The 26,875-nt window shown below is 38.5% G+C and overlaps 1 protein-coding gene across 1 annotated transcript in view; it reads left to right on the top strand.

Moving 5' to 3' along the window:
* Positions 1–25,592, top strand: part of LOC127417633 (monocarboxylate transporter 8-like) — a 55,502-nt gene extending 29,910 nt beyond the window's left edge. Inside the window, exons 2-7 of the mRNA XM_051657684.1 lie at positions 16–160; positions 5,169–5,649; positions 12,426–12,569; positions 13,504–13,732; positions 16,066–16,305; positions 19,600–25,592. Coding sequence (XP_051513644.1) covers positions 16–160; positions 5,169–5,649; positions 12,426–12,569; positions 13,504–13,732; positions 16,066–16,286 — 1,220 coding nt within the window. The 3' untranslated portion in view covers positions 16,287–16,305; positions 19,600–25,592. The remainder of the gene's footprint in view (positions 1–15; positions 161–5,168; positions 5,650–12,425; positions 12,570–13,503; positions 13,733–16,065; positions 16,306–19,599) is intronic.
* Positions 25,593–26,875: the final 1,283 nt, after the last annotated feature.

Raw genomic sequence — 26,875 nt, 5'->3', positions numbered from 1 at the left:
TTTCTCTCTTTTCAGCATGGGTCGGAGCGTTGGCAATGGGGATGATATTTTTCTGTTCTCCTGTGGTCAGTATGTTTACCGATCATTTCGGCTGCAGAAAGACGGCCGTCTGCGGAGCATTTGTGGCCTTCATTGGTCTTCTCACCAGTTCCTTTGCAATGTAAATACCTTTTTTTCTTTGTTTCTCTTTTTCCCTTTGTGTGCAAAGTTTTAAACTGGTGTGATTAGTACTATGTGATTAAAGGGATAGTTCACCCGATGTCGTTATTTACTCCCTCTCATGTGTTTGTTTCAACCCTGCCACAGTAAATTTGGAATTAATTTACTTTGATAAAACATGTTTTGTGTCAACCCTGTTACATTCAAAATGTTTTAAAGATTACAGGACATTGAAGATCAGTGCATAATTTTATAGCACCACACCATGTAAATTGGCTGATACAATAAAGTGTTTTGTTTTAAAAGTTATTTTGCCTCATATTTGGCAGAGCATCCAGGGCTTGTAACCTACACAAAGACTCTTTAGAGTCATTTTTAAATTTTTATAACATATTCTTTCAAATGTTCTGTGCACAGTGTGTCCTAGAAAGACTCTATGATGAGCCACATGTAGCTAAACTTAATTGAAAAGTTATATTAGCGGGTTCGCAATTCGTTCACGGCACCAACACAAATACAGACACACACAATGCAGTATTTACAGTATTGTGTGTGTGTGTATCTTTCTCCCTTAACTGTTAGACATGTCTGAGTTTCCTCTAAGTGTTTCCGTTAACTGTCAGGATGTATAAAGTAATGTTAAAGGTGTGTAAACACGCTGTGCTCGGATGTACTGTGCATGCGTCACTGGTCGCGGTTTGCTTAATTTTGTTTTTCATGACCATTTTCCACCCTTTGACACTTAGAATTGAACAGGCTGCTTTTTTTTTTTTTTTTTTTTGCTTTTAAGGCTTCTATGCCCATGTGAAATGAGTAGTAAACAGGCTGCCGGCTTCCTAACAAGTCTAATATAGCTGCTGCTGCCCCATTTTTCAATAAATGTCTCATTGTGACACATTCATAAAACAATCTATGCTGAAATGTGCCGCTCAAACCGTTAAGATCAGACTGATATGATCAGGGATCTTGTTAAAAATAAACTTCATCCGCTCGTTTCTAACATAATGATTCTTCAGAAGGATGTGCAGAGCTGTAGGTGCTACACACAGCCAGGAACAGCACAAGGTTTGGTGCATTTCCACATATTTTACTCTTATCGTTAGTTCAAGCCTGATCTCATACAAAAAAGGTGACTGTGGCGGAATTTTTGCAAGATGATATTACGTGGTTCATTACACGTATCGTGGCAGATCTGAGTTGAAATGTCCACTGAGTGGCGCTAAAAGCGAGTTAAATATTTTCCCAAACAGATGAGGTTTTTAAAGGGATAGTTCACCCAAAAATGAAAATTCTCTCATTATTTAGTCACCCTCATGATATGTGTATGACTTTCTTTCTTCACCAGAACATATTTGAAGAAAAATAGAAAAATATCTCAGCTCAGTGGGTCCTTAAAATACAAGTGGATGGTGATCAGACTTTTGAACCTCCAAAAATCACAGACAGTCAGCATAAACGTCATCCATATGACACCAGCTGTTAAAGTAATGTCTTCTAAAAATGATCGTTTTGGTGCAAAAAAAGAGCAATATTTAAGTACTTTTTAGCTCTAAATCATCGCTTCCAGTCAGCAGCAGTATGCGCGTGTGATGTAATTGCGTTGGCATGTTCATGCGAGAACTGATGCACGTACGACACACATGGAAGAGCAGCGCTGTATGCATGTGAGTAATAGAAACGCTGTACAGAAGCTTCATTTGGTGTTGATTTAGATCTGTATTTATATGTTTCTTTATTCACAATGGTGTTTTTGTGTGCTTATCCTGGATGTCTCAACCGAAAGGAAAATGTGAGATTATGTCCGTAACATGCCAATGTGAATACGTCACACGAGAGCTTACCGGAAGCGATCATTTATAGTTATAAAGTACTTAAAAATTTATATTTTTTCCACACCAAAAGCGATCGTATTGCTTTAGAAGACATCAATTCGTCGTATCAATGACGTTTATGCTGACTGTCTGTGATTTTTGGAGCTACAAAAGTCTGATCACCATCCACCTGCATTTTAAGGACCTACTGAGCTGAGATACTTTCCTTCAAATGTGTTCTGGTGAAGAAAGAAAGTCGTACACATCTGGGATGGCATGAGGGTGAGGAAATGATGAGAGAATTTTCATTTTTGGGTGAACTATCCCTTCAAGGTTAATGCTCTTTCGAGTTTTAAAACAACAAAAAAGACCTCCCTACCTTAAACTTTAAACCTAAACCTAACCGATAGTGTCATAAAAAGCTAATGTGAGATGCTAAACACAACCATGTCAATTTGTGGTGCTTCTGACATTTTCGGCTCAGTCTTTACATCGCAAGTGCAACGCTCAGTTGAGCTATCACAGTTTGATCACACTTTAACAAGCTTGTAAATGTAATTGTTTATGTAATGCAAACATTAAAATGTATAACCTTACAAGTCATGCGCTATAGTAAAAGTGTTTATATGCCATAAGATTGCATTATGTGAAGAACAGGGCAAAAAGTAAATGTTTATGAGCAAAAAAGCTGCTGATTTACTCGTGATTTGTGTGAAAGTGAATTAAAGTCATTGTTGTTGTAGCGCCTCTAGTGTTCATTTCACCAGGAAACTGCCACGATGCATACAACGAGCCACATAAAAATCATAGGTTTAGTAACATGATTCTATGAGACCAGGTTGTTTTGCAGCAGTGTAGGATTAATAAATGCTCTTTTGGGCTGGAGAGGAGGTTTTGAGTTCTGAAAGTTACTGTATGTTGTAATAGCACAGTTAACTGCTTTATTTCAAAAGATCAAGGAAAAATTCGACTCCTCATGATATGACCTTGCTGATTATGTAAAGAGTGTGGTTACATAAAATGTTATAGAGACCCTTTTTTTTTTTTTTTCAACAGAACACTGGTGAAGAGTGCCAACACACACACAAACACACACAGTGCACAGCAGGACACACTCCTGCATGGCAGAACATTTTTGAAATCATTGCATTCTTTCTGTTCCCGTACTTTACTTCATTCTCTTCTTCTTTATTGTCCGTTTTCTCCAAATGCCCCACACAGTGCCCCTGCTCTTTCTCTCTCATCCATGTGCAGTTGGACAAAGTGCTGGTTTTGTTCCAAGCTGAAAAAGCTCTCTCTGTTGTAAGAAAAGGTTGGAGAACACTCAAAAACAAATGCTAACAAGTGCATACACACACACACACACACTCTTTCCCTTCCTTCCGCAGGCTTTGAACACTGAATGTCTCCTGCAGCGTTCAGGGTTTTCAGTTCCATCTCGCAGAGAATCACAATCCAACATCTTTACACAAGGTCTTTTTATTAACTAAATAAGGTCTCCTAATAGGAGTGTGTTATACACTGTACACTCACACACACTCATCAACGCTGGCTAGAGGTGTCAGCATTAGTTCTCACAGGTCATATGGCTGTTCTTAATAAGGAAAACATTTCAAATCCCCTCTAAAATCAAGACTAGAAAACCTTTTATCTGTGTTTTAAAAACAGTAACAAGTTAGTCAGATTTAGATGATTGAAAACAAAAATTCAATTTATATTTGACAAAAGAGAGACTCCAGTCTGCTCAAAAATTCAAAAAGGTACATGGAAGGTGCTCTTTGGTGGGGAACATTTTTCAAATCATCAAGAAGTAGGTTCCAATGTACCCTGAAGAAGGCAGTTGTGCAGATACATATGGGTTTGCAATACACATTTCTCCTTTTTTTACTGCTGACAGTTTTTAAATTGTTTCTAATATGAAATGGCCAACTTAAAGGGATAGTTGACCCCAAAATTAAAATGCACTCATCATTTACTCACCCTCATGCCATCCCAGATGTGTATGACTTTCTTTCTTCTGCAGAACACAAATTATGATTTTTAGAAGAATATTTCAGCTCTGCAGGCCCATACAATGCAAGTGAATGGGTGCCAAAATTTTGACGCTCCAAAAATCACATAAAGGCAGCATAAAAGTAATCCATATGACTCCAATGTTTTAATCCATATTTTCAGAAGTGATATGATAGGTGTGAGTGAGAAACACACACTATTTATTTATTTATTTATTTATTCTCCCTACCCAATAGGGGGCAGTATGCCTGAAGAACGTGAATAACCAAAAACATAAGAAGAAGAATATGAAAGTGATCTGTTTCTCACCCAAACCTATCATATCACTTCTGAAGACATTGATTTAACCACTTGAGTCTTATGGATTACTTTTATGCTGATTTACATGATTTTTGGAGCTTAAAAATGTTGGCACCTGTTCACTTGCATTGTATGGACCAAAAAAACTGAGAAATTATTCTAAAAATCTTCATTTGTGTTCAGCAGATGAAAGAAAGTCATACACATCTGGGATGGCATGAGGGTGAGTAAATGATGAGAGACTTCTCAGTTTTGGGTGAATTATCCCTTAGAACTGAAGAGTGCCATGGAAACTGCTTCTTCAATTTATATATATTGGAATAAATATAAATACAAATAAAGACATCAATATATATTGAAAAATTATCACTTGCTGTTTTCTGTAAAAAAAAAAAAAAAGTATCAAATAATTAATAAATATTTAAATATATATATATATATATATACAGATCTGTCTGTCTGTCTGTATCAAATATTTTTTGGGATTTAATATAAATAAATACAAATCAAAATATATCACCACAAATCAAAATGTATCAAAAAATGTATTTTTTTTTTTTTTTTTTTTAAATATGTATACAGTATATATAAAAAATGGAATAAATATAAATAGATGCTATCAAAACCTATCATTTGCTTTTTTCAGTTTTTTCTTTTATGTAATATACAAAATATACAGTATATATAAATACTGTGTGTGTGTGTATATATATATATATATATATATATATATATACTGCATGTATACTGTATATACATGTAGTTATATAGAATAAATGTTAATACAATAATACAATTTGTTCTATTGCATCTTTCCATAATTTTTTCTCTCTATAACAAAAACACACATTCATTACCTGTATCTCTCTTTCTCTCTTTCCTTAGCACACTGGGTCTTCGATACTTCACATATGGAATACTGTTCGGCTGTGGCTCGTCGTTTGCATTTCAGCCTTCTCTGGTGATCCTGGGGCATTATTTCCGGCAAAGACTGGGGCTCGCCAACGGCGTGGTGACGGCGGGCAGCAGCCTCTTCTCTATGGGGCTTCCTGTGCTGCTTAAGAAAGTGGTGGGACCTCTGGGCCTCGCTAGAACATTCCAGGTCCTCAGTATCTTCATGCTGGTCCAGTCGCTGCTAGCCCTCACCTTCCGCCCGCTAATGCCCAGTGGAATGTGTCCGATGCCAGGCATGGGTATGGAGGGAGGTCCCCCGTCTGGCTTGGAGTCAGCGAGCAAGTGGCAGAGGTGCCTGGTGAAAGTGAGGAAGTACTTTAATGTACGTGTGTTCAGCGTGTTGACCTATCGGGTGTGGGCTTTCGGCGTCGCCACGGCGGTGCTGGGATATTTTGTGCCGTACGTACACCTGGTGAGTTGTGAGTTGAGATTGTGTGTTAAAGGATTAGTTCACCCAGCATCTGTTTACTCAGTATTTACTCAACCTCATGTGGTCCCTGTATGCTGTTAATCTTTCAGTGGAACACAAAAGGGAAGTTTTTTTTAAGAACCTTTACATAGCTCTTGCTATATACAGTAACAGCAGTCAATAGTGACAATGTCTGTCAAACTTCAAAAAACACCATAAAAGCATGATAAAAACTTTGTCCAAATGACTTGTATGATATATTCCAAGTCTTCTGAAGTCATTCGATAGTTTTGTGTGTGGAGCAGACTAATATTTAAGTTGTAATTCACTAATTATATTCACCTCCACATAAACCGGCATCTTGCTGGCATCCAGATTCAAAAATGGCACACTGACGCTAAAACGGCATTGGTTCTTGTGTGGGTAGTAACCAAACACAGCGCACAATTTTTTTCTGGCGCGAAGGCAAGACACGAAAACACATAATTTGCTTCTTTTATTGTAAAAAAATTATATATCAAAAACATAAAAATATATCAAACATAGTATATTTATTAATGTATTTGATATATAATTTTTTTACAGTAAAAAAGCTAATGATGTGTTTTTGATATATTTTGCCGGTGTTACGGTTCAGCTGGGTTTCATGTTAACTGGTTACCTTCTTCTGTTTTTACACCAGATGTGAACAACCGGCAGCAGATTCGTTGATTCCGAAAATCATGTTCCTGACTCAATATTTTGCTCTCCATTCAATGTAAACATACTAAATGTTGCTGGCCTCATTGTACAGATTAAACCAAGTGGTATTATTAGATCAAACGTCAGAAGTACGTAAGATTAAAATAAAAATAAAAAACTCTCTGAGGAAGGAGATTCAAACTCGGTCATCAATAACATCTGATCAGCACAACACTATAGCGCATTATCAATTATCAAATGAATGTGTGTTCAGTGTGCACATTATCCAGCGATGTGTCCGTGTTAACTTGTGCCTCACATTCACAATATTATGGTCTTGTCCGAATATTGTATGAAATATGAATGGCAAATATTATGCAACATAATTAAACCAATCAGTAATTGAATGAACAAACTGCCAACATTCATAAAGCCATACTGAGTTTGTTTATTAGTGCAAACATGCTCAGTAGGCTTGGGTCTCAGTGGTGACATTTAAGATCAGAAAAACAAGTAGCCAAAATGATCCATTGTCAAACAGTTTACTACTGTCATTTTTAACATTTGATGACACAGTTTGTCATGTTGGCATGCATTAGGTTAATATGTCTAATAATGTAACCATTTGTACCAGACTGCAGGCCATTCAGACTATATTTGTGCAGACTTCAAAAGGAGATGTCAGTGACAGTTTACAACCCCATCAAAAAGGTCTTGCTCAAATAAAGACAATCAAAAACACCTTGCCATCATCAGTTATTCTATGGAATAGTTTTGTGTGACATGTCATCTACCACTTTGCCCCCTGCAGCCTCTTAGCACTGAAAACTATGCAACAGGCAATGTGATAATCTGCTGAAACCATTTTAGTCAAGCTCCTTTACCACAGAACTTTTTTTTCTGGGTGAACCAACTGAACACACATACAAAAAAGACTGCATACAGATGTGACCCATTTCACTCTGAACAAAGAAGCCTGATTTAAAAACAAAGAAATCAACACCAAGGTGTTTTTGATAGCCTTTATTTGAGCAAGACCTTTTTGAGCCCGTGTTGTGAGAAACTGAGTCCCCCCTGAAAATCGGGTCGCCCTCTGATGTCACAGCAATTCTGTTGGCTAAAGAAAGAACAACAAAACAACTCTGATTTACAGTGAGTTAAACATGTTATGCAAAATGTACGTAGGCGTGCATCTAAAGGTCAGAAGACAGGCTATATGAGAGAATGGCTCAGCACATGCATAAAGAATGTTTTAAAGAGCCCATACTATGCTCATTTACAGGTTCATAATTTTATTTTGGGAGTCTACTAGAATAGGTTTACATGCTTTAATATTCAAAAAACACATAATGTTTCTCTTACTGTACATTGCTGCAGCACCTCTTTTCACCCTCTGTCTGAAACACACTGTTTTAGCTCCTGTCTCTTTAAAGCCCTCCTTTCCGAAAAGCCCAGTCTGCTCTGATTGGTCAGCTGGCCCAGTCTGTTGCGATTGGTCAACTGCTTAGAGCGTGTGTCGGAAATGTAACGCCCCTTACAATAACCGAGTTTCAGCTTAAAGTAGCCCTTAGGTGGGCATTACGCAAATAATGCATAGTGACATAGCTAAGTCCTGAAAATAATGGCTGGACTGCAAACCAGGCATTTCAGGCAGTTCAGGAGTAGTGTTTTCTGTGGGACAGAGTAACTCCCTTTGGCGCTGACTTTGTGCTTTGTAACTTTGCAGACCTTTTACATGCATAAACAGCTATATTACACACTAAAGGAAAGGTAAAATCCCAAAAAGCATAATAGGGCCTCTTTAAGGTTCCTTGAGCTGAAATATTTACTACTCTCTGCATGACAGAAACCCCATGTGATGAGCACACACATGTTGATGATGAATTATTAACTCAGCTTGTGTCATCTCTGGTCAGACTCAAGGGATTTTTGTCCTTGTTTCACCTTTCCTTCTCGCTTATGGTCTGGTGTCAAAGAGTTGAACATACCTTTACATGGCTACCCATCTTAAATGCGTTCATGCAGTAGAGAGGATCTTTACAAGACAGTATTTAGCTCAGTTTACAGCCTCTGAACCAAGACCATATAAGCAGTTTCACCCTGTGTACACTGGGCGCGTCCGTTGCAATGCAAAATGGAACACGACACCTGTTTATTGTTGGCGCAACAGATGCGCCGCAACGGATACGCCGCAACGGACGCTTCCAGTGTAGATAGCATCATTGATTATTAATGGGTTCTATTGTTTTTGACGCTACGTGGCACACCGCTCGCGTCCGATGTAGACAGGGTGTTTGGGTCACAGTTAGTGATAAACAAGAATTGTGATTAAATATAAGAGATTGTTTCGCTGTTCATTCGTGAGAAAAGCTTCTTGTCAGAGATGGTTCCATTGTGTGTCTTTTTTTAGCACAAAAACTTTAATAAAAATGATTAACTTTAACAACAGTGGTTGGCCGTTATGGGTTTTCAATGGCTGACGCCGATACTGATATCTAGAGAGCATGGTGGCCAATAAGCAGTGTAAATGCAGATACAGTATAGGCTATAAATAATACAATTTTATGACTGCAAAGGAGCTGCATGCAAAATTGCTGAAATGAAACATTTAATTTACACAATATTTAGTAAAAAATCACAAAAACAATTTCACTATCCATTGACAAAGCTGTTGGTAGATGTTGTTATTAACAAAAGGGAGGTAACACTTCTTTTGCCAATAATTTCAAAATGTCCAAATATCAACCGATAAATTGGCCTGGCCAATATAATAGTCTGTTACTACTCAGAATAACAGTATTTGGAACTACCGTCACTGTAACCCTGGTGAAACCAGCCTAAGCTGGTTTTAGCTGGTTTAAGTTGGTCTTTTCTGGTTTAAGTTGGTCTTTTAGCATGACCAGATGATAAGTTCCCAGAAAATCTCTAAAATCAGATGACAAATTACGAACCTGAGCAGGCTGAAAGGTCAACTAAGACCAACAAACCATCAAAAAGATCAGCCTACCAGTACATCAAACCCATCTGAAACGATCTAAACAGACCAGCCCAGAAGTTCACTAAACCCCTCTGAAACCATAAAAACCGACCAGCCGACAAGCGTCCCAAACCCCTCTAAAACCATCAAAATAGACCAGCCTACAAGTTCACCAAACCCCCTTAAAACAATCAAAACAGACTAGCCAACAAGCATCCCAAACCCCTCTAAAACCATCAAAATAGACCAGCCTACAAGTTCACCAAACCCCCTTAAAACAATCAAAACAGACTAGCCAACAAGCATCCCAAACCCCTCTAAAACCATCAGAACAGACCAGCCTACCAGTTCACCAAACCCCTCTAAAACCATCGAAACAGATTAGCCGACAAGCATCCCAACCCCCTCTAAAACCATCAAAACAGACTAGCTGACAAGCACTCCAAACCCCTCTTAAACCATCAAAACAGACCATCCTACAAGTGCACCAAACCCCTCTAAAACCATCAAAACAGACCAGCTTACAAGTTCACCAAACCCCTCTGAAACTATCAGAACAGACCAGCCGGAAAGTGCCCAAAACCCCTCTTAAACCATTAAAGCAGACCAGCTGACAAGTGTCCCAAACCCCTCTAAAACCATCAAAACATACCATAATACAAGTTCACCAAATCCCTCTCAAACTATCAGAACAGACCAGCTGAAAAGTGTCCCAAACCCCTCTAAAACCATCAAATCAGACCATCCTACAAGTTCACCAAACCCCTCTGAAACCATCAAAACATACCATAATACAAGTTCACCAAATTCCTCTCAAACTATCAGAACAGACCAGCTGAAAAGTGTCCCAAACCCCTCTAAAACCATCAAATCAGACCATCCTACAAGTTCACCAAACCCCTCTGAAACCATCAGAACAGACCAGCCGACAAGCACCCCAAACTCTTCTAAAACCATAAAAACAGACCAGACAAAAAGTGCACCAAACCCCTCTGAAACCATCAGAACAGACCAGCCGAAATGTGCCCAAAACCCCTCTAAAACTATAAAAACAGACCAGCCGACAAGTGTCCCAAACCCCTCAAAATCCATCAAAACAGACCAGCCGACAAGTGTCCCAAACCCCTCTAAATCCATCAAAACAGACCAGCTGACAAGCATCCCAAACCCCTCTAAAACCACCAAAAAAGACCAGCCGACAATCATGACAGATCCCATGAAAACCATCAAAACAGACCAGCCGACAAGCGTCCCAAACCCCTCTAAAACCAAAAAAACAGACCAGCCTACAAGTACACCAAACCACTCTAAAACCATCAAAACGGACCAGCCTACAAGTTTACCAAACCCCTCCAAAACCATCAAAACAGACCAGCCGACAAGTGTCCCAAACCCCTCTGAGACCATCAAAACAGACCAGCTGACAAGTGTCCCAAATCCGTCTGAAACCATCAAAACAGACCAGCCGACAAGCATCCCAAACTCCTCTAAAACCATCAAAACAGACCAGCCGACAAGCGTCCCAAACTCCTCTAAAACCATCAAAACAGACCAGCCGACAAGCGTCCCAAACTCCTCTAAAACCATCAAAACAGACCAGCTGACAAACGTCCCAAACTCCTTTAAAATCATCAAAACTGACCAGCCTACAAGTTCACCAAACCCCTCTGAAACCATCAAAACAGACCAGCCAACAAGTGTCCCAAACCCTTCTAAAACCATCAAAACAGACCAGCCGACAATTGTCCCAAACCCCTCTGAAACCATCAAAACAGACCAGCCAACAAATGTCCCAAACCCTTCTAAAACCATCAAAACAGACCAACCAACAAGTGTCCCAAACTCTAAAACCATAAAAACAGACAAGCCGACATATGTCCCAAATTCCTTTAAAACCATCAAAACAGACCAGCCTACAAGTTCACCAGACTCCTCCGAAACCATCAAAACAGACCAGCCGACATTTGGCCCAAACCCCTCTAAAACCATCAAAACAGACCAGCCGACATTTGGCCCAAACCCCTCTGAAACCATCAAAACAGACCAGCTGACAAGCGTCCCAAACTTTTTTAAAACAATCAAAACAGACTAGCTTACAAGTTCATCAAACCCCTCTGAAACCATTGAAACAGACCAGCCGACAAGTATGACAAACCCCATTAAAACCATCAAAATCGACCAGCCGACAAGCATCCCAAACCCCTCTAAAACCATCAAAACAGACCAGACTTTGCCCAAAACTCTGCAAATTAACACCACTTTTGTTAGATGTCATGTAAGTATACTAGAAGTGTGTGTGTGTGTGTGTTTATCTGCATTTGTTGGGGCAGTGTGTTGTTGATGTATGGCGAAATGCTTGTATGTGTTTGAAGCAGGTGTTTATTTGATTAGGTGTGAGTTAGTGAATGTGTGTTTGTGTTGCGGATGTCCCTTAGAGGTTGTGTGTGTGTATTTTGGGGGTGTTGATTCAAACCCGATGAGAGAGACCTTTCCCCCTCGCGCCAATCTTTCTCTTCCACCCACAGTCATGTTTTTTCAGGCTTTGGACTAGAAGTAAACACATTGTCCCGGCTTTTGTTGTATGTATGTGTGTGTGTGTGTGTGTGTGTTTGGAGCTTGAAGGTCGGTCCCTGAACTTGTTGGAATAGGAAAGCCCTGCCTTCACATTAACCCTAGATGTGAAATCTCAAGGCTTTTGATGTGCCCCTGAGGCCTTTCACATTCAAGCCATTCTCAAAAGACCTTCAGTCCTCACACTTGTGATCTTCAAGGTCAGGAAACACTTCTAAAGAGGTTTTAATGTCCTTTTTTATTTTTAACTACGTTCTTCTCGCCTTTGAAAGAAGGGCGTTGCATGAGTGGAAAGATTTAACTTATAGCGGCTTTTCCTGTGTTCCCACCACTGAGTGGTATTAATGCAATCATTGATAAGGGAGAAGAAAAAGAGCTTTTATGGAAACGAAGGGGCCGGAGATGGTTGTACAAAGCTGACTGTTGAGTCCAGCAATGTGTATCAACCCACAGGAATCACACTCCTTATCAAAACCCTTTTCAGGTGTCTTTGAGGTCACATGTGTATGTATATCTGAATCACCTGATGAATTTTCTGTTCCTGTGGCAGATGAATTTTGTGAAGGAGCAGTTTGGAGACACTCAGAGGGAGTGGGTTCTGCTCGTGTGTATAGGAGCGTCGTCTGGGGTCGGTCGACTGCTGTTTGGGAAGGTTGGAGACCTCATACCAGGAGTGCAGAAAATCTACATGCAGGTATGGAAATCCAGCAGGAACTTTGTTTCTTTAAGTCTGTTTCAATACAATAGAATCACAATTCCACAATTATGAAACCATAAATGGTGTCGCCATAAATGGTGCCATGAAATTTTTACAGTGGCACACCCTCCGCAAAAAATCATTTTCTTACTCAGTATTTTTGTCTTGTTTTTCGGGAAAAATATCTAAACATCCCTAAAACAAGATATATTTACTTGAGAAGCAAATTGTGTATGATAATGTCTTGAATTAAGTTTTTTTTTCACATTGGCAAATTGTTTTCTTGTTTTATGCATAAACCTCACTAAATTCATGCGTAAAACAAGAAAAAATGTTTTGCCAATGAGGTAAGAAAAATAAACTTAATTCTCTGATTCAGCTTCCTACTAAAGTGCAATAGAATGCCAGTTGAAGTTGTGCTTCTGACCTCCATCCCGTGCAGAAATCTAGAACTGATTTTGCCAAGGTGCTGGTGTAGGTCGTCATACAAACATGTTGGAATCCAAGTAGATGTAACCAGTTAATGATGAACATAAATCTTTAAGCAAATTAAATGTATTAATGAGCCAAAGTTCCTACATTAAATTACGAAAAACCTGTTTAGCAAACATTTCCAGAGACAGGTGTACAAGCAACACAGTAAATGATACTCTCTTTATATACCTGCAGAGCAAATGCCTGCATAGCATTGCATTGTTTATCCTCTGCAGTTTGGTTCCTAGGAGACTTCTTTTTGACATTCGAATACCTGAAAAATAGCATGAGTGTTGCCAATTTCTTGCTTTGTATGAAAACTTCTGAGTGTATGGTTGGAAATCAAGTAGGAATAATTCCAATGTATATGAGAAATAAAGTAGGAATATCCCATATCTGACTTTGGATGAAACACAACATTTATGTTCTAATGAGATCTGTGTTTGTGTGTTTGTAGGTGGCCTCATTCATACTGCTAGGCCTGATGTCCATGCTTATACCTCAGTGTGCTGTGTTTGAAGGTCTTGTGGTAGTTTTCGTGTTAATGGGTCTTTGTGATGGCTGTTTCATCACTATCATGGCCCCCATTGCCTTTGAATTGGTAGGGCCCATGCAGGCATCTCAAGCTATTGGCTACCTCCTCGGCCTCATGGCCATACCAATGACAGCTGGACCACCAATCGCAGGTGAGTAGCGATATTTGCTGCCAATGTCTGCAAATGCTGTTTTCTGCAAAGGCTTTGCATGCAAACAGGGTACACCAGAAATTGGTAGTCTATGTGAACTAGAAACATATGGTAAAAACTTGTGATATTTGGCACGCTGATTAGGATTGGTACAAACATTAATTGTGCCAAATATGGAGTTGCTCTCTCAAACCCTCTTGCGACATCAAAAGTTTACATTGTCACATAAGTTTCAGCTTATACATTTTGAACCAAATTGCACAGAAACCCAATTGTCCCTCTGATTCCTTGCATCATCAGTTTAAATTTCCAATGCCATATCTGCCATATATGTCAAAAATGCACCACACTTTTGAACATGCCCCTACAGCTTTCATTGGATCTTGTAGTCTTCTACCAAGCTCTTCCCATTTAATACTTCCCATGGAGTGGTGGTGGCATAGTGGACTAAAGCACTGAACTGGTAAGCAAAATGTTGTTGGTTTAATTCCCACAGCCACCACCATTGTGTCCTTGAGCAAGGCACTTAACTCCAGGTTGCTCCAGGGGGATTGTCCCTGTAATAAGGGCACTGTAAGTCACTTTGGATAAAAGCATCTGCCAAATGCATAAATGTAAATGTAATACATCAACAGCTTTAAAAGCAAGGATGCAAAACATGAAATGAGGCTGTGTATTGTGTATATTAATATAATCTTTGCACTGATTGGCAAAACAATCATAGTTCTGCTGTCCTTTGCTTTTTAAATCATGCTTAATATAATTTATACGATGTCACTGCCGTGCTAAGCCCTATAATTGCCAGTTGCGACAAAATAATGATCTTTGCTTGCTTACTGGAACCTTTTTTCAATTCAATTTAAAAAAGCTAGCTTGCAAGGTAGACCCTGCTGTAAGATTTATCCAAAAGGTTTGATGTACATGTGCTGTAAATGAATTTCCGTCTCACACATAGACAATAAAATAGGGAAACATTTATGTAAATATGCTAAAAAATGTGATTTAATCAGTCAGCATACTCATCTTAGCCTTTTTCCCCCAGATAGGACAAACACACACACACACACACACACACACACACACACACACACAGTGTAAGTGTTTTTCCAGTTAATACCCCAGTGAACAGGATCAAGATTTATTTTAGAGGGTAAATTCCAAGGTCCCCCTGTCTCCCAGCGTGCACATTTAGTATGAATTGTTGACACAAATGCTCACGTTCAACGACGGGCTCCATATGTTCTGCTAGTTCCTCAACCTCAATGGCCAAATTCAAGTTAGAACTAGACATACCACAACATCTGGCCCAAACGCTGATAAATGGACCTTTCCTGGAGCCTCAAGGTCCATTTGTAGAATACTGTCGTTATCTTTCAGGACTCTGGGTCTGTTTCGGGAACGGCAAAGCATCATTTATAAGATATATTTTCAAAGTATTGCCTTCATGGCAGGGGCATTGCGACTAGGTTTGGATTGGCTGCGACAAGGTTTTATTTCACATACTTGGAACCATGATCCAACTCCTAAATGTTTATTTAAGATTCAATCTTCAGTCTTCCTTATAGGAGCGAGGGGTGCATCTTACCAAAGTCGGTCTTAAAGTCTTAATAGGTCGTTTAGATGTTTTGCTTGTGAGATGTTCCAAACTGCAAGCCTCATCGATTATTCTTCTTGGAGAATGATTTTGAAATCCAGTCAATTTTAAGATGAACAGGGTGGCCTTAGAGTCTAGATTAAACTTTATTGGATTAGTTCCATGCGTAAAGGGATAGATCACATAAAAAGGAAAATTCTGTCATCATTTGCTGATCATCGTGTAATGTTTTTTTCTTGTTCGTGAAACACAAAGATAATGCTAGGCAGAGTGTTTGTGATGCACTGTTCAAGACAATGAAAATGAATGGGGACATATGCCGTCAAGCTCTAAATTGATAAAAAAAGAACCATAAAAGTTGTCCATATGACCTCCATGTCATCTTAAGTCATACGCTAGCTTTGTGTAATGAATTGACCGAAATGTATTGCTGAAAATATTCCCATCTGTGTAGCATTGCACCATTATTCGACTTAATTTGGGTCTGTTCCTCTCACAAATCATGCGCACAAGTCATGCAGACTTTTTTTATAGTGTTTTTTTTTTTTTTTTTTTTTTTGTGTGTAATTTTTGGAACTTGACCGCATCCATCCCCTTTCACGGTATAGAAAAGAGCAGTGTGAATATATTGCCTGTCTCCTTCAGAAAGTCATGAGGTTTGGAACATTTGGAATGAGAAACATTTTTGGATGAACTAACTTTTTAAAATTTAATCTCACATTTGTCTCTCTTTTCTCAGGACTTCTTCACGACTATTTTGGCAACTACCACGTGGCGTTTTATCTGGCTGGTGTCCCGCCGGTGGTTGGGGGTATCGTAATGTTTTTTGTACCTCTGGTGCATTGGCGCATGCAAAGAAGGCGAAAAGAGGCAAACGACCCGAGTATGGACAAGATGTTGACAAACTGCTCAAATGGAGACATGCTGCCGGGATACACCGACATGGAGACACACATATGAAGCCCACTGCCAAACAAAGGTAAACACACATGTGGTACATCTAAAGTGTGTTTTGTTTAATTAAGCAATTATGAATGTCTAAACCATTTTAGGAATATTCTAGGTTCAATAAAAGTTAAGCTCGTCCCAGCAAGGTTTAAAGACAAAAATGTGAAGCTTATAATTTTGTAAAACACTTTAATTAATTTGTCTGTTAAAACTGAGCTGTAAAGTTGTTTAAGACGCTGACTACCACCCCTGGAGTTGCGAGTTTGAATTCAGGCTGTGCTGAGTGACCCCAGCCAGGTCTCCTAAGCAACCAAATTGGCCCAGTTGCTAGGGAGGGTAGAGTCACATGGGGTAACCTCCTCGTGGTCGCCATAATGTGGTTCTTGCTCTCGGTGGGGCACGTGGTGAGTTGTGCGTGGATGTCGCGGAGAATAGCGTGAAGCCTCCACACGCGCTACGTCTCTGCGGTAACGCGCTCAACAAGCCATGTGATCAGATTCGCGGATTGATGGTCTCAGACGCAGAGGCAACTGAGATTCGTCCTCCGCCACCCGGATTGAGGCAAATCACTACGCCACCACGAGGACTTAGAGCGCACTGGGAATTGGGCATTCCAAACTGGGGAGAAAATAAAAAAAAAAAAAAAAAGAATAATACAAGAGGGACAAGTCTAAATTAATTTTTGTGGTAATCAACATTATGCCACAAATACAACTGTACTGCAGTTGTATTGTAATGAAAGGTGGAATATTCCGCTAAACCTTTACAATAAGGTTCCATTAATTAACATTAATTAACAACATTAGTTAACATGTAATAAGAATTAACAATACTTTTGCAGCTTTTATTAATTTTGGTTAATGTTAATTTCAACATATACTAATACATTTTTAAAATAAAAAAATGTACGTTAACATTAGTTAATGCATTATGAAGTAACATGAACTAACAATAAACAATTGTATTTATAACATTAAATAATATTTACAATTGCTGTAAAAAATAAAAATACTGTTCATTGTTAGTTCATGATACTCAATACATTTGTTAATTAATAAAACCTTATTGTAAAGTGTTACCAATATTCTTTAAAAAAATATATATACACTATATTGCCAAAAGTATTCACTCACCCATCCAAATAATTGAATTCAGGTGTTCCAATCACTTCCATGGCCACAGGTGTATAAAATGAAGCACCTAGGCATGCAGACTGCTTCTACAAACATTTGTGAAAGAATGGGCCGCTCTCAGGAGCTCAGTGAATTCCAGCGTGGTACTGTGATAGGATGCCACCTGTGCAAAAAGTCCAGTCGTGAAATTTCCTCGCTACTAAATATTCCACAGTCAACTGTCAGTGGTATTATAACAAAGTGGAAGCGATTGGGAATGACAGCAACTCAGCCACGAAGTGGTAGGCCATGTAAAATGACAGAGCGGGGTCAGCGGATGCTGAGGCGCATAGTGCGCAGAGGTCGCCAACTTTCTGCAGAGTCAGTCGCTACAGACTTCCAAAGTTCATGTGGCCTTCAGATTATCTCACGAACAGTGCATAGAGAGCTTCATGGAATGGGTTTCCATGGCCAAGCAGCTGCATCCAAGCCATACATCACCAAGTGCAATGCAAAGCGTCGGATGCTGTGGTGTAAAGCACGCCGCCACTGGACTCTAGAGCAGTGGAGACGCGTTCTCTGGAGTGACGAATCACGCTTCTCCATCTGGCAATCTGATGGACGAGTCTGGGTTTGGCGGTTGCCAGGAGAACGGTACTTGTCTGACTGCATTGTGCCAACTGTGAAGTTTGGTGGAGGGGGATTATGGTGTGGGGTTGTTTTTCAGGAGCTGGGCTTGGCCCCTTAGTTCCAGTGAAAGGAACTCTGAATGCTTCAGCATACCAAGAGATTTTGGACAATTCCATGCTCCCAACTTTGTGGGAACAGTTTGGGGATGGCCCCTTCCTGTTCCAACATGACTGCGCACCAGTGCACAAAGCAAGGTCCATAAAGACATGGATGAGCGAGTTTGGTGTGGAAGAACTTGACTGGCCTGCACAGAGTCCTGACCTCAATCCGATAGAGCACCTTTGGGATGAATTAGAGCGAAGACTGCGAGCCAGGCCTTCTCGTCCAACATCAGTGTCTGACCTCACAAATGCGCTTCTGGAAGAATGGTCAAAAATTCCCATAAACACACTCCTAAACCTTGTGGAAAGCCTTCCCAGAAGAGTTGAAGCTGTTATAGCTGCAAAGGGTGGGCCGACATCATATTAAACCCTATGGATTAAGAATGGGATGTCACTTAAGTTCATATGCGTCTGAAAGCAGGTGAGCGAATACTTTTGGCAAGATAGTGTATATTGACTTGAAAAGCAGAATGACATTTATAAAATATTTAGAGAATTTTGCCAAATTTTGTGGGTTTATGTTTAAAATAAGGAAACACTATTTGCCTGTCGGGGTAAGAAAAATAAATTTGTTTTAATTACATTTCCTTTTCTCACAACATTGGCAAACAGTTTTTCTTTGTTTTAAGTGTAAACCTCACTAAATTTAACTAAATGTTTCTTAAAGGTGCACTCAGCAATTTTTTCCCCTTTAAAAAAGTTTTACTCCTAAAGAAATTTATTGTAATTTTGAAACACATGTATAAAATCATGAGCGCTCACATGAGATGAGGACTCTAGTCATATCAGTAAGCTTATAAAAGCTGTTTTATTCTACATGGGGCAGGGGCGCCCTCATGGGGGCTGCCATTTTAAAATCACATGACCAGCTGAATACTACTCGCTTAATCTCAGTAACCGTCTGGTTATTGGACACTTTCACTCTTGGATTAAATGAATCATGGCTGATTGTGAAGAGTGAATTTCTACAATGGCATCTATAATGGAAAACTGTTGATTTTTAATGATGCTGCATCCACACCACTAGGTGTCACTGTAAGTCCAAGATGACATGCGCAAAAAGTTAACGAGTGTCATTTTATTTCTCAAATAAATGTATCTAGCTGTTTAGATATTTCTGGACAACAAGACAAAAATACTGATTAAGAAAATGGTGTTAAGAGGTGTTTCGTATCATTACTGTTACTATATTGTGTATTTTAGCTCGAATTGAACACTTTATTGACCAATCACCATTCAGAACTGGATGAGTTTTATAAAGTACAATAAAAGACACAAACACTAATTTTAAAGTGCTGTTTCTGTCAGCTGCTAAAGATGAGGGGTTACTCAAGCGTAATACTTGATGGATCATATGAACTACATGGCAAATCAACTGTGTGTGTGTGACAGCTGTTATTTCGCTTTCTCTTTTTTCTGCAGGGATTAATCTCACCAGCACTGCTCTTGGTGTGTGTGTGTGTGTGTGTGTGTGTGTGTGTGTGTGTGTGTGAGAGAGAGAGAGAGAGAGAGAGATGGTGTATGATGTTTGATTTGTTTGGCTCTATTCAAATACGTGGTCTCGAGGCTTTCTCCCCCTTGTCTTCTCTTCTGGAAAAAAGACCTTCTTCTATCAAAGACTATAAACCCTGTCATTTTCGCCGGCTCCTGAATGATTAAAGAACTTTCACAGGCTGGTTTGCGTTGAAATCACCACCAACTCCAGCTGGTGTTCCTCACAGGGAGCTGAGCGGAAAAAGACAGCTGAACGCAGACCCCAGGTGGTGCCGGAACGCGGCCCCCAGTAAAACCAGGAAAGTGAATACTTTATCACCTTTTAAAATGACACGAATACTTTGTATTAATTTGTTGCAAAAGAGAAGCGTGCATTTCCAGCACAATAAAAGTGCTGTTTTAAAGATTTATTAAAATTACACTTAATAAATCTTTATTTCCATTTATTTTGTGCTAGATTATACAAATCAGACTTGTATGATTTAGATGTTTCCAAAATAAGAATTTCTTTTTCACTTTACACTTTGAATTTGATTTTAAAGCTGAGGTATGTAATGTTTTTATGTCAAAATACTTTCTCCTATCCCAAACTAAAGGAATATTCCGGGTTCAATACAAGTTAAGCTCAATCAAGCCAGCATTTGTGGCATAATTACCACAAAAAATTATTTTGACTCGTTCCTCCTTTTCTTTAAAAAAAAGCAAAAATCAAAGTCACAGTGAGGCACTTACAATGGAAGTCAATGGGGCCAATTTTTTACCACTAAAATATTCACTGTTTCAAAAGTATAGACACAAGACATAAAGGATATGCGTGTAAACATGATTTTAGTGTGATAAAATCACTTACCTTTTCTGTGTAAATTTGTAGCCAATTTTACAACTTCGTTGCCATGACGATGCAATATCAACAAACCCTAAATCTCTAAACCGACTGTAAAAATGACAATTTCAACAACTTTACATCTTAAATAATACACGAGTTTTAACAAAAGAATTAATGTAAGTGCTTTTATAAAATTATAGGCTTCACATTTCTGCCTTTAAACCCTCCAAACATTGGCCCCATTGACTTCCATTGTAAGTGCCTCACTGTAACCTCCATTTTTTATTTTTTATTTTTATTTTTTTTAAAGAAAAGGAGGGACAAGTCTAAATTAATTTGTGTCGTAATCAACATTATGCCACAAATGCTGTCGATTGAGCTTTACTGTATTGAACCCGGAATATTCCTTTAATATGCAGAGACAGCTGTGAGATATTTGTAGGTGGATTTCCCAGAAAAGCATAAACGCTGTTGCGCTTTTAAATCATTGCTCTGTTTGTTTGAGCATCCCGACCAGCCCAGCATAGCAACATTGACTCAGCCAAGGGGCATCCGTCCAATGGAAGACGGGGGGAGTGTTTGGGAAACTTGTTTAGAAAAAGTCATTATTTTGTGATTACATTTGCTAGTTGTGATAAAGTACACACTTCACCTTTATGGAAACTTTTATGAGACAAATTAAGTCTATCTTTGTGCACTTTCTGCTATGAACTTTGATAACCTCAGCCGTGATTTTTTTTACCGCAACTGTGTATCGCCTGTGAATTATGTAGAAAACTAAACGAGGACTCATTTTTATGATTTGTTTCAAAAGCGTATCCTTTATCCTTAATTATATCTGATAAATGTAGTAAATTGATAATCAGCTATGCAGTAAGAAGTACACAAACTGTGCCATGACCACTGAGCCAGACAACATCTAAAGGATCCATTGAGCTAGGAATCAGTTTTCCTGTAAACCTGCAGGAATCCTCATCAGACCGTAATCACTACATTTAAATAGGTTTTCTAATTCTATGTATTTGTGGGGTTTTTCCCTCATTTGACTCCCATTTGTTGTGTTTTTTCAGAATGAATCACTTAATTGTTTCACGTTTTTCATTTTTCTTTGTGCATTTTGACTTGAGTGGAATGGACTCTCATGAAGACAATCAAAGTGTGATTTGAACTGAAACTATGAAGACACTATAAAAATGTCAAATCTGTGATTGTGTTAAAGAAAAACCACATTGTAGTATTACACAAAGTGGGCCATGTTTATGAGTATTAACCAGTTATTATGTGAAATAGTGACGTTTGATCTCAAATGATTTCATGTTTTCTTATTGGTCGATAACAACCGTACAACACCATGTCTATGTGTTTGGTAAGAGCAGTCATTCATTTTTTTCTCCACATTAGCTCTGTTCCAAAACCTTGTGAACTGCCTAGACAGCATTTTAAGCCAACCTAGATGTTCTCCAGACGCAAGGCTGTTCTAAAAGGTTGGCAGCAACATTAAAAACGTACAATTTTCCCCAATATTTGTGTGTGCTATGTATTTTTATGCTGATTAGAGTCTGTCATTAGCTTAGCCACATGCTAACTCAAACTGGTATCAATTGTCGAGTCAAGTGTTTTGGAGCACTATTTTTGTTTCCTACAGAGTTGCTGCCAATGTTGAAAGTCCCAAAGTTACTTGTGAGGTTTCATAACAGCTATGATGCTGCCTCATGGGCTGTTCACACCGAATGTGTTCTTGCACTATAAAAGACTGCAGAGAACTCATATTGATGTTCTTTTTAACCTGACACAACTCAGTGCTCCTGCGCGAAATGTAAAAAAAAAAAAACAGCGAGACACGGCGCAGCGGTCAAAAACGTCCATCTAGCTAAAAAAACGCAGAGAGGTGCAAAAAGGTTTTCGGTGTGAACGGTCCCTTAGAAGGACAACGGGGCAGCTCACTTAGTTTCGGAACAGAGTAGTTTTGGTGCATTCAAGTCCTCCTGGGAAGTTAATACTTACGGGGGCGGAAATCGTAAATATGATGTTCAAGTGATTTTAGTCGGAAAGAACGGATCTGTTTTGCAATTTCAGATTTCTTTCCCTCTTTTTCACTCACTAGCAAAGGCAGAAAGCTTTTTTGAACCATTGCAACAAAATGAAGAGTGAGGCCATGCATTAGGCGTGTTGTGCGGCCACATATAATGATGGATATAATGTAGTTTTGTTGCAAACGCTTTTCGCTCCTTAAACCAGCTAAATGAGTCTTATTTCCGTAGTTTTAGCGTTATTTATCATTAACAGTACAAAAATGCATACAAACCTAACTGCACACTTACAATCCTCAAGTAAAACTAAATTATTACCAAAAACTATTTGTATCCACCATGCCCCTCAACATGCCCCCAAATTGGGAAGTCAGGGCTTGAAGAAGAGTTTCCCACTAATTCATATACGCTTAACTCGCAAATACGATCATTCCGACATGACTTGAATGCACCATTTCTCTCTTTTGCATGTGTGCTGTCCATCCATCGCTCCGTTTGTCAACTTATTGAACCCAGAAGCCCTTTAAACACCAGTCGCTGTCTGTGTTGTCATGGAGACCTGTCCTTTAGAACTAATCAACCTCGGTTCCGGTACATTTCAGGTACACATCTCATTAGATGGCTGTAGGTTTTAAAAACAAAACAAAGGACAGAGATGTTAACGATGTTAAACAAACTGCCTCAATCAACCCTGTTCTTCAGGTTTAACTAGGTTCCAGCACTTTAATAGTAAAGCAACATAATGTCACAAAAACATGTTCAGGTCATATTTCACTTTAAATCAAATCACCATTTGCTTCCTAATTTTGAAGCAAATAAATGAAGCCTGTTGTAGTTTTGTGTGTGTGTGTGTGTGTTGTTACATTATTTTAATAACATTTAAGTACACTTCTCCCCAAAATTGGCATTACTGTAATGTGCCAAGATGTTTCACTCTTTTTTTGAAACATTTTTTTTTTAACCCCTTTTCTCCCCAATTTTGAAATCCTCGTGGTGGCGCGGTTACTCACCTCAATCCGGGTGGCGGAGGACAAGTCTCAGTTGCCTCCGCTTCTGAGACCATCAATCCACGCATCTCATCATGTGACTCGTTGTGCATGACACTGCAGAGACTCACAGCATGTGGAGGCTCATGCTACTCTCCGCGATCCACTCACAACTTACCACTTGAGAGCGAGAACCACTAATCGCGACCACGAGGAGGTTACCCCATGTGACTACCCTCCCTAGCAACTGGGCCAATTTGGTTGCTTAGGAGTCCTGGCTGGAGTCACTCAGCACGCCCTGGATTTGAACTCGCGACTCCAGGGGTGGTAGCCAGCATCAATACTCGCTGAGCTACCCAAGCCCCAAGATGTTTCCCTCTTGAATAACTCAACTATTATTTTTAAATGGGTAATTCCCATTAGATGTTCATTAGATACTTTACACTCGAAAATATTTTTGCCTATTTACACATTTCAGTTTCATTACAAAATTCCATCAAATTAAATAGTGTAATGTCTAACAAAATTTTATTGATAAAACGTAAAATATTGATTGGTTTTTTTTTTTCACGGTAACACTTTACAATAAAGTTCCATTTGCTAACAATAGTTAATGCATTAGGTATCATGAATAAACAATGAACATATATATTTTTTGCAGCATTTATGAATCTTTGTTGATGCTAGTTAATAAAAATACAATTGTTCATTGTTAGGTCATGTTTGTTCATAGTGCATTAACTAATGTTAACTATACAGTACATCCTTTGATTTAAAAAAATGTATTAGCTAACAAATGGAACCTTACTGTAAAGTGTTACCAATTTTATTTGATTAAATATTAGTTAATTCAGTTTGATGGAAATTTGGGTAACACTTTACAATAGTTAACATTAGTTAACAACTAGTTAACATGAACTAACAGTGAACAATACTTTTACAGCATTTATTAATCTTAATGTTAATTTTAACATATACTAATACATTTATAGAATGAAACATTGTATTTGTTATGAGCAGTTAATGCACTATGAAGTAACATGAACTAACAATGAACAACTGTTTTTATTAACTAACATTAACTAAGAATAATGAATGCTGTAAAACATATATTGTTAATTGTTAGTTCATGATACCTAATGCATTAACTGATGTTGACAAATGGAACATTATTTTTATTTCAACATAAAAAATTGAAATGAGTAAATCTTAAAATTATTTTTTTTTCATGTAATACAGTTTAACCGTAAATAAAATTGCTGTAATACATTTAATTTTATTTAAGAAGCACAACTTAAAGACAGTACAACAAATACTACCATGATGCATGAATACTTTGCCATTTTTTATTTTTTAAAAACTGTTCTTAAAATAGGTTTAATTTGCTTTAAGCTAAATATAATTTCTTATTACTTTCTATAATCGGCTGAAATATAACCTGGACATGTTCTTGATAGGTTTAGTGAGACTCACTCAACTAGATTGCAAGATCTTCAGTACTGCGCAAAAATGGTGACTGGTTATGTTGACTTAAACATGCTTGTTTGAGGAGTTATTAATTGTAGATTAATAGAGCTGATTGTCTTTATAGGAAAACAATGACTCGTGCATACCTCAGAAGTGTATTTTACGGTTACGTGCTGACATCGGTTGAACCCTGCGGTGCATTTAATGTGTGTGTTTATTTGCCTGTGATTCTCCTGCAGTGATTGGCAGTGTATGACTGCAGTGTAAAGTTTTGCAGCCTCAAATCAATCATTCATGTATCGTTTCTCTACCTGAACATGTAATTTATAGTGCTGATCATGACAAGCCCTGGAACTGGATCCCTCAGTTTATTGTACTGTCATTTGAGTCACTGAGTTTAGATGCAGAGGTTTTTACTTGTGCCATGTTTTATGATGTGTGTGAGCTTGTACATGCATGAAAGACAGGATGAGAGACAGATGGACAGACAGACGGATGGATGGATGGATGGATAGATAGATAGATAGAATGTGTGTATGATGGAAAGTCTTGCAGAAACTCAGGGAGTGTAGACGTTTTTTTTTTTTTTTTTTTGATACACCTGCATATTAATACACGCCGGTTTCTTAAATCTCTCTGTTGTTAAAGGCATATTTTACAGATGTTTCACAGTGCATTTGTTTGTGGAATGAGAACCCATTTTTTAGTTCTTGAACGAATCTCACTAAAATCAAAAGAATATCATAAGAAATTATATTTTGCATTAAGAAAATGAAGCTTTTTTAGGACCCTTAAAGGGATAGTTTACCCAAAAATAAAAATCATGCCATCCCAGAAGTGTATGACTTTCTTTCTTCTGCAGAACACAAAAGCCAGTAAATGGTGACCAAAACTTTGAGGCTCCAAAAAGCACATAAATGCAGCATAAAAGTAATCCATACGACTCCAGTGATTTAATCCATGTCTTCAGAAGCGATCCAATCAATTTTGGGTGAGAACGGACCAAAATGTAACTCCTTTTTCACTATAAATCTTGACATCAGTAGTCTCCTTGTCGATCATGATTTCAAGCTCGATTACACTTGGCGCCAAGCACTAGGAAATGTAATCGAGCTTGAAATCATGATCGGGCCTAGAGACAGCAATGGGAAAATGTACAGTGAAAAGGGAGTTATACATTTTGGTCTGTTCTCACCCAAAATTTATTGAATCACTTAAGAAGACATGGATTAAACCACTGGAGTCGTGTGGATTACTTTTATGCTGCATTTATGTGATTTTTGGAGCTTCAAAGTTTTAGTCCTCATTCACTTGCATTGTATGGACCTACAGAGCTGAGATATTCTACTAAAAACCTTCATTTGTGTTCTGCAGAAGAAAGAAAGTCATACACATCTGGGATGGCATGAGGGTGAGTAAATGATGAGAGAATTTTCATTTTTGAGTGAACTGTCCCTTTAAGATTGTTTTGCATTGTGACAATATTTTCATGACAATTATGCACATCCATTCTGGTTTTGGTTTGATCCATGTTCACCTTTGACAGATTTACGGTGTGTTACCATTAAAAATATAATGATATAACTTCCTTTATTCCTTAACTCGCATCACTGTTGGATTTGGATGTTTCTCGGTTTTCCTTTTAATGCAGTTTTATTTCAAGGCCAGATTAAATTACACTTTTATTTAAATGTTTTTCTTTTTTCTGGCTAATGCAAACACAAACGAATCAAGGAGACGCAATATAAGTTATTTTTCTGTAAATTGTGAACTGATGCGCAAACACAGTCTCTTAAGCTTGGCTTGGATGTCAAATCGATAGTTGCTTTCTGCTGTACCATGTGCCTGCACACAGAATATGTTAACAGTACTAAACTCCACCAAGCTTCTCAATT

Source organism: Myxocyprinus asiaticus, chromosome 27 (assembly GCF_019703515.2).
Source record: "Myxocyprinus asiaticus isolate MX2 ecotype Aquarium Trade chromosome 27, UBuf_Myxa_2, whole genome shotgun sequence".
In the NCBI taxonomy this organism is placed as follows: Eukaryota; Metazoa; Chordata; class Actinopteri; order Cypriniformes; family Catostomidae; genus Myxocyprinus; species Myxocyprinus asiaticus.
Note: the sequence above shows the minus strand (reverse complement) of the source record. Positions and strands in the feature narration are given on the sequence as shown.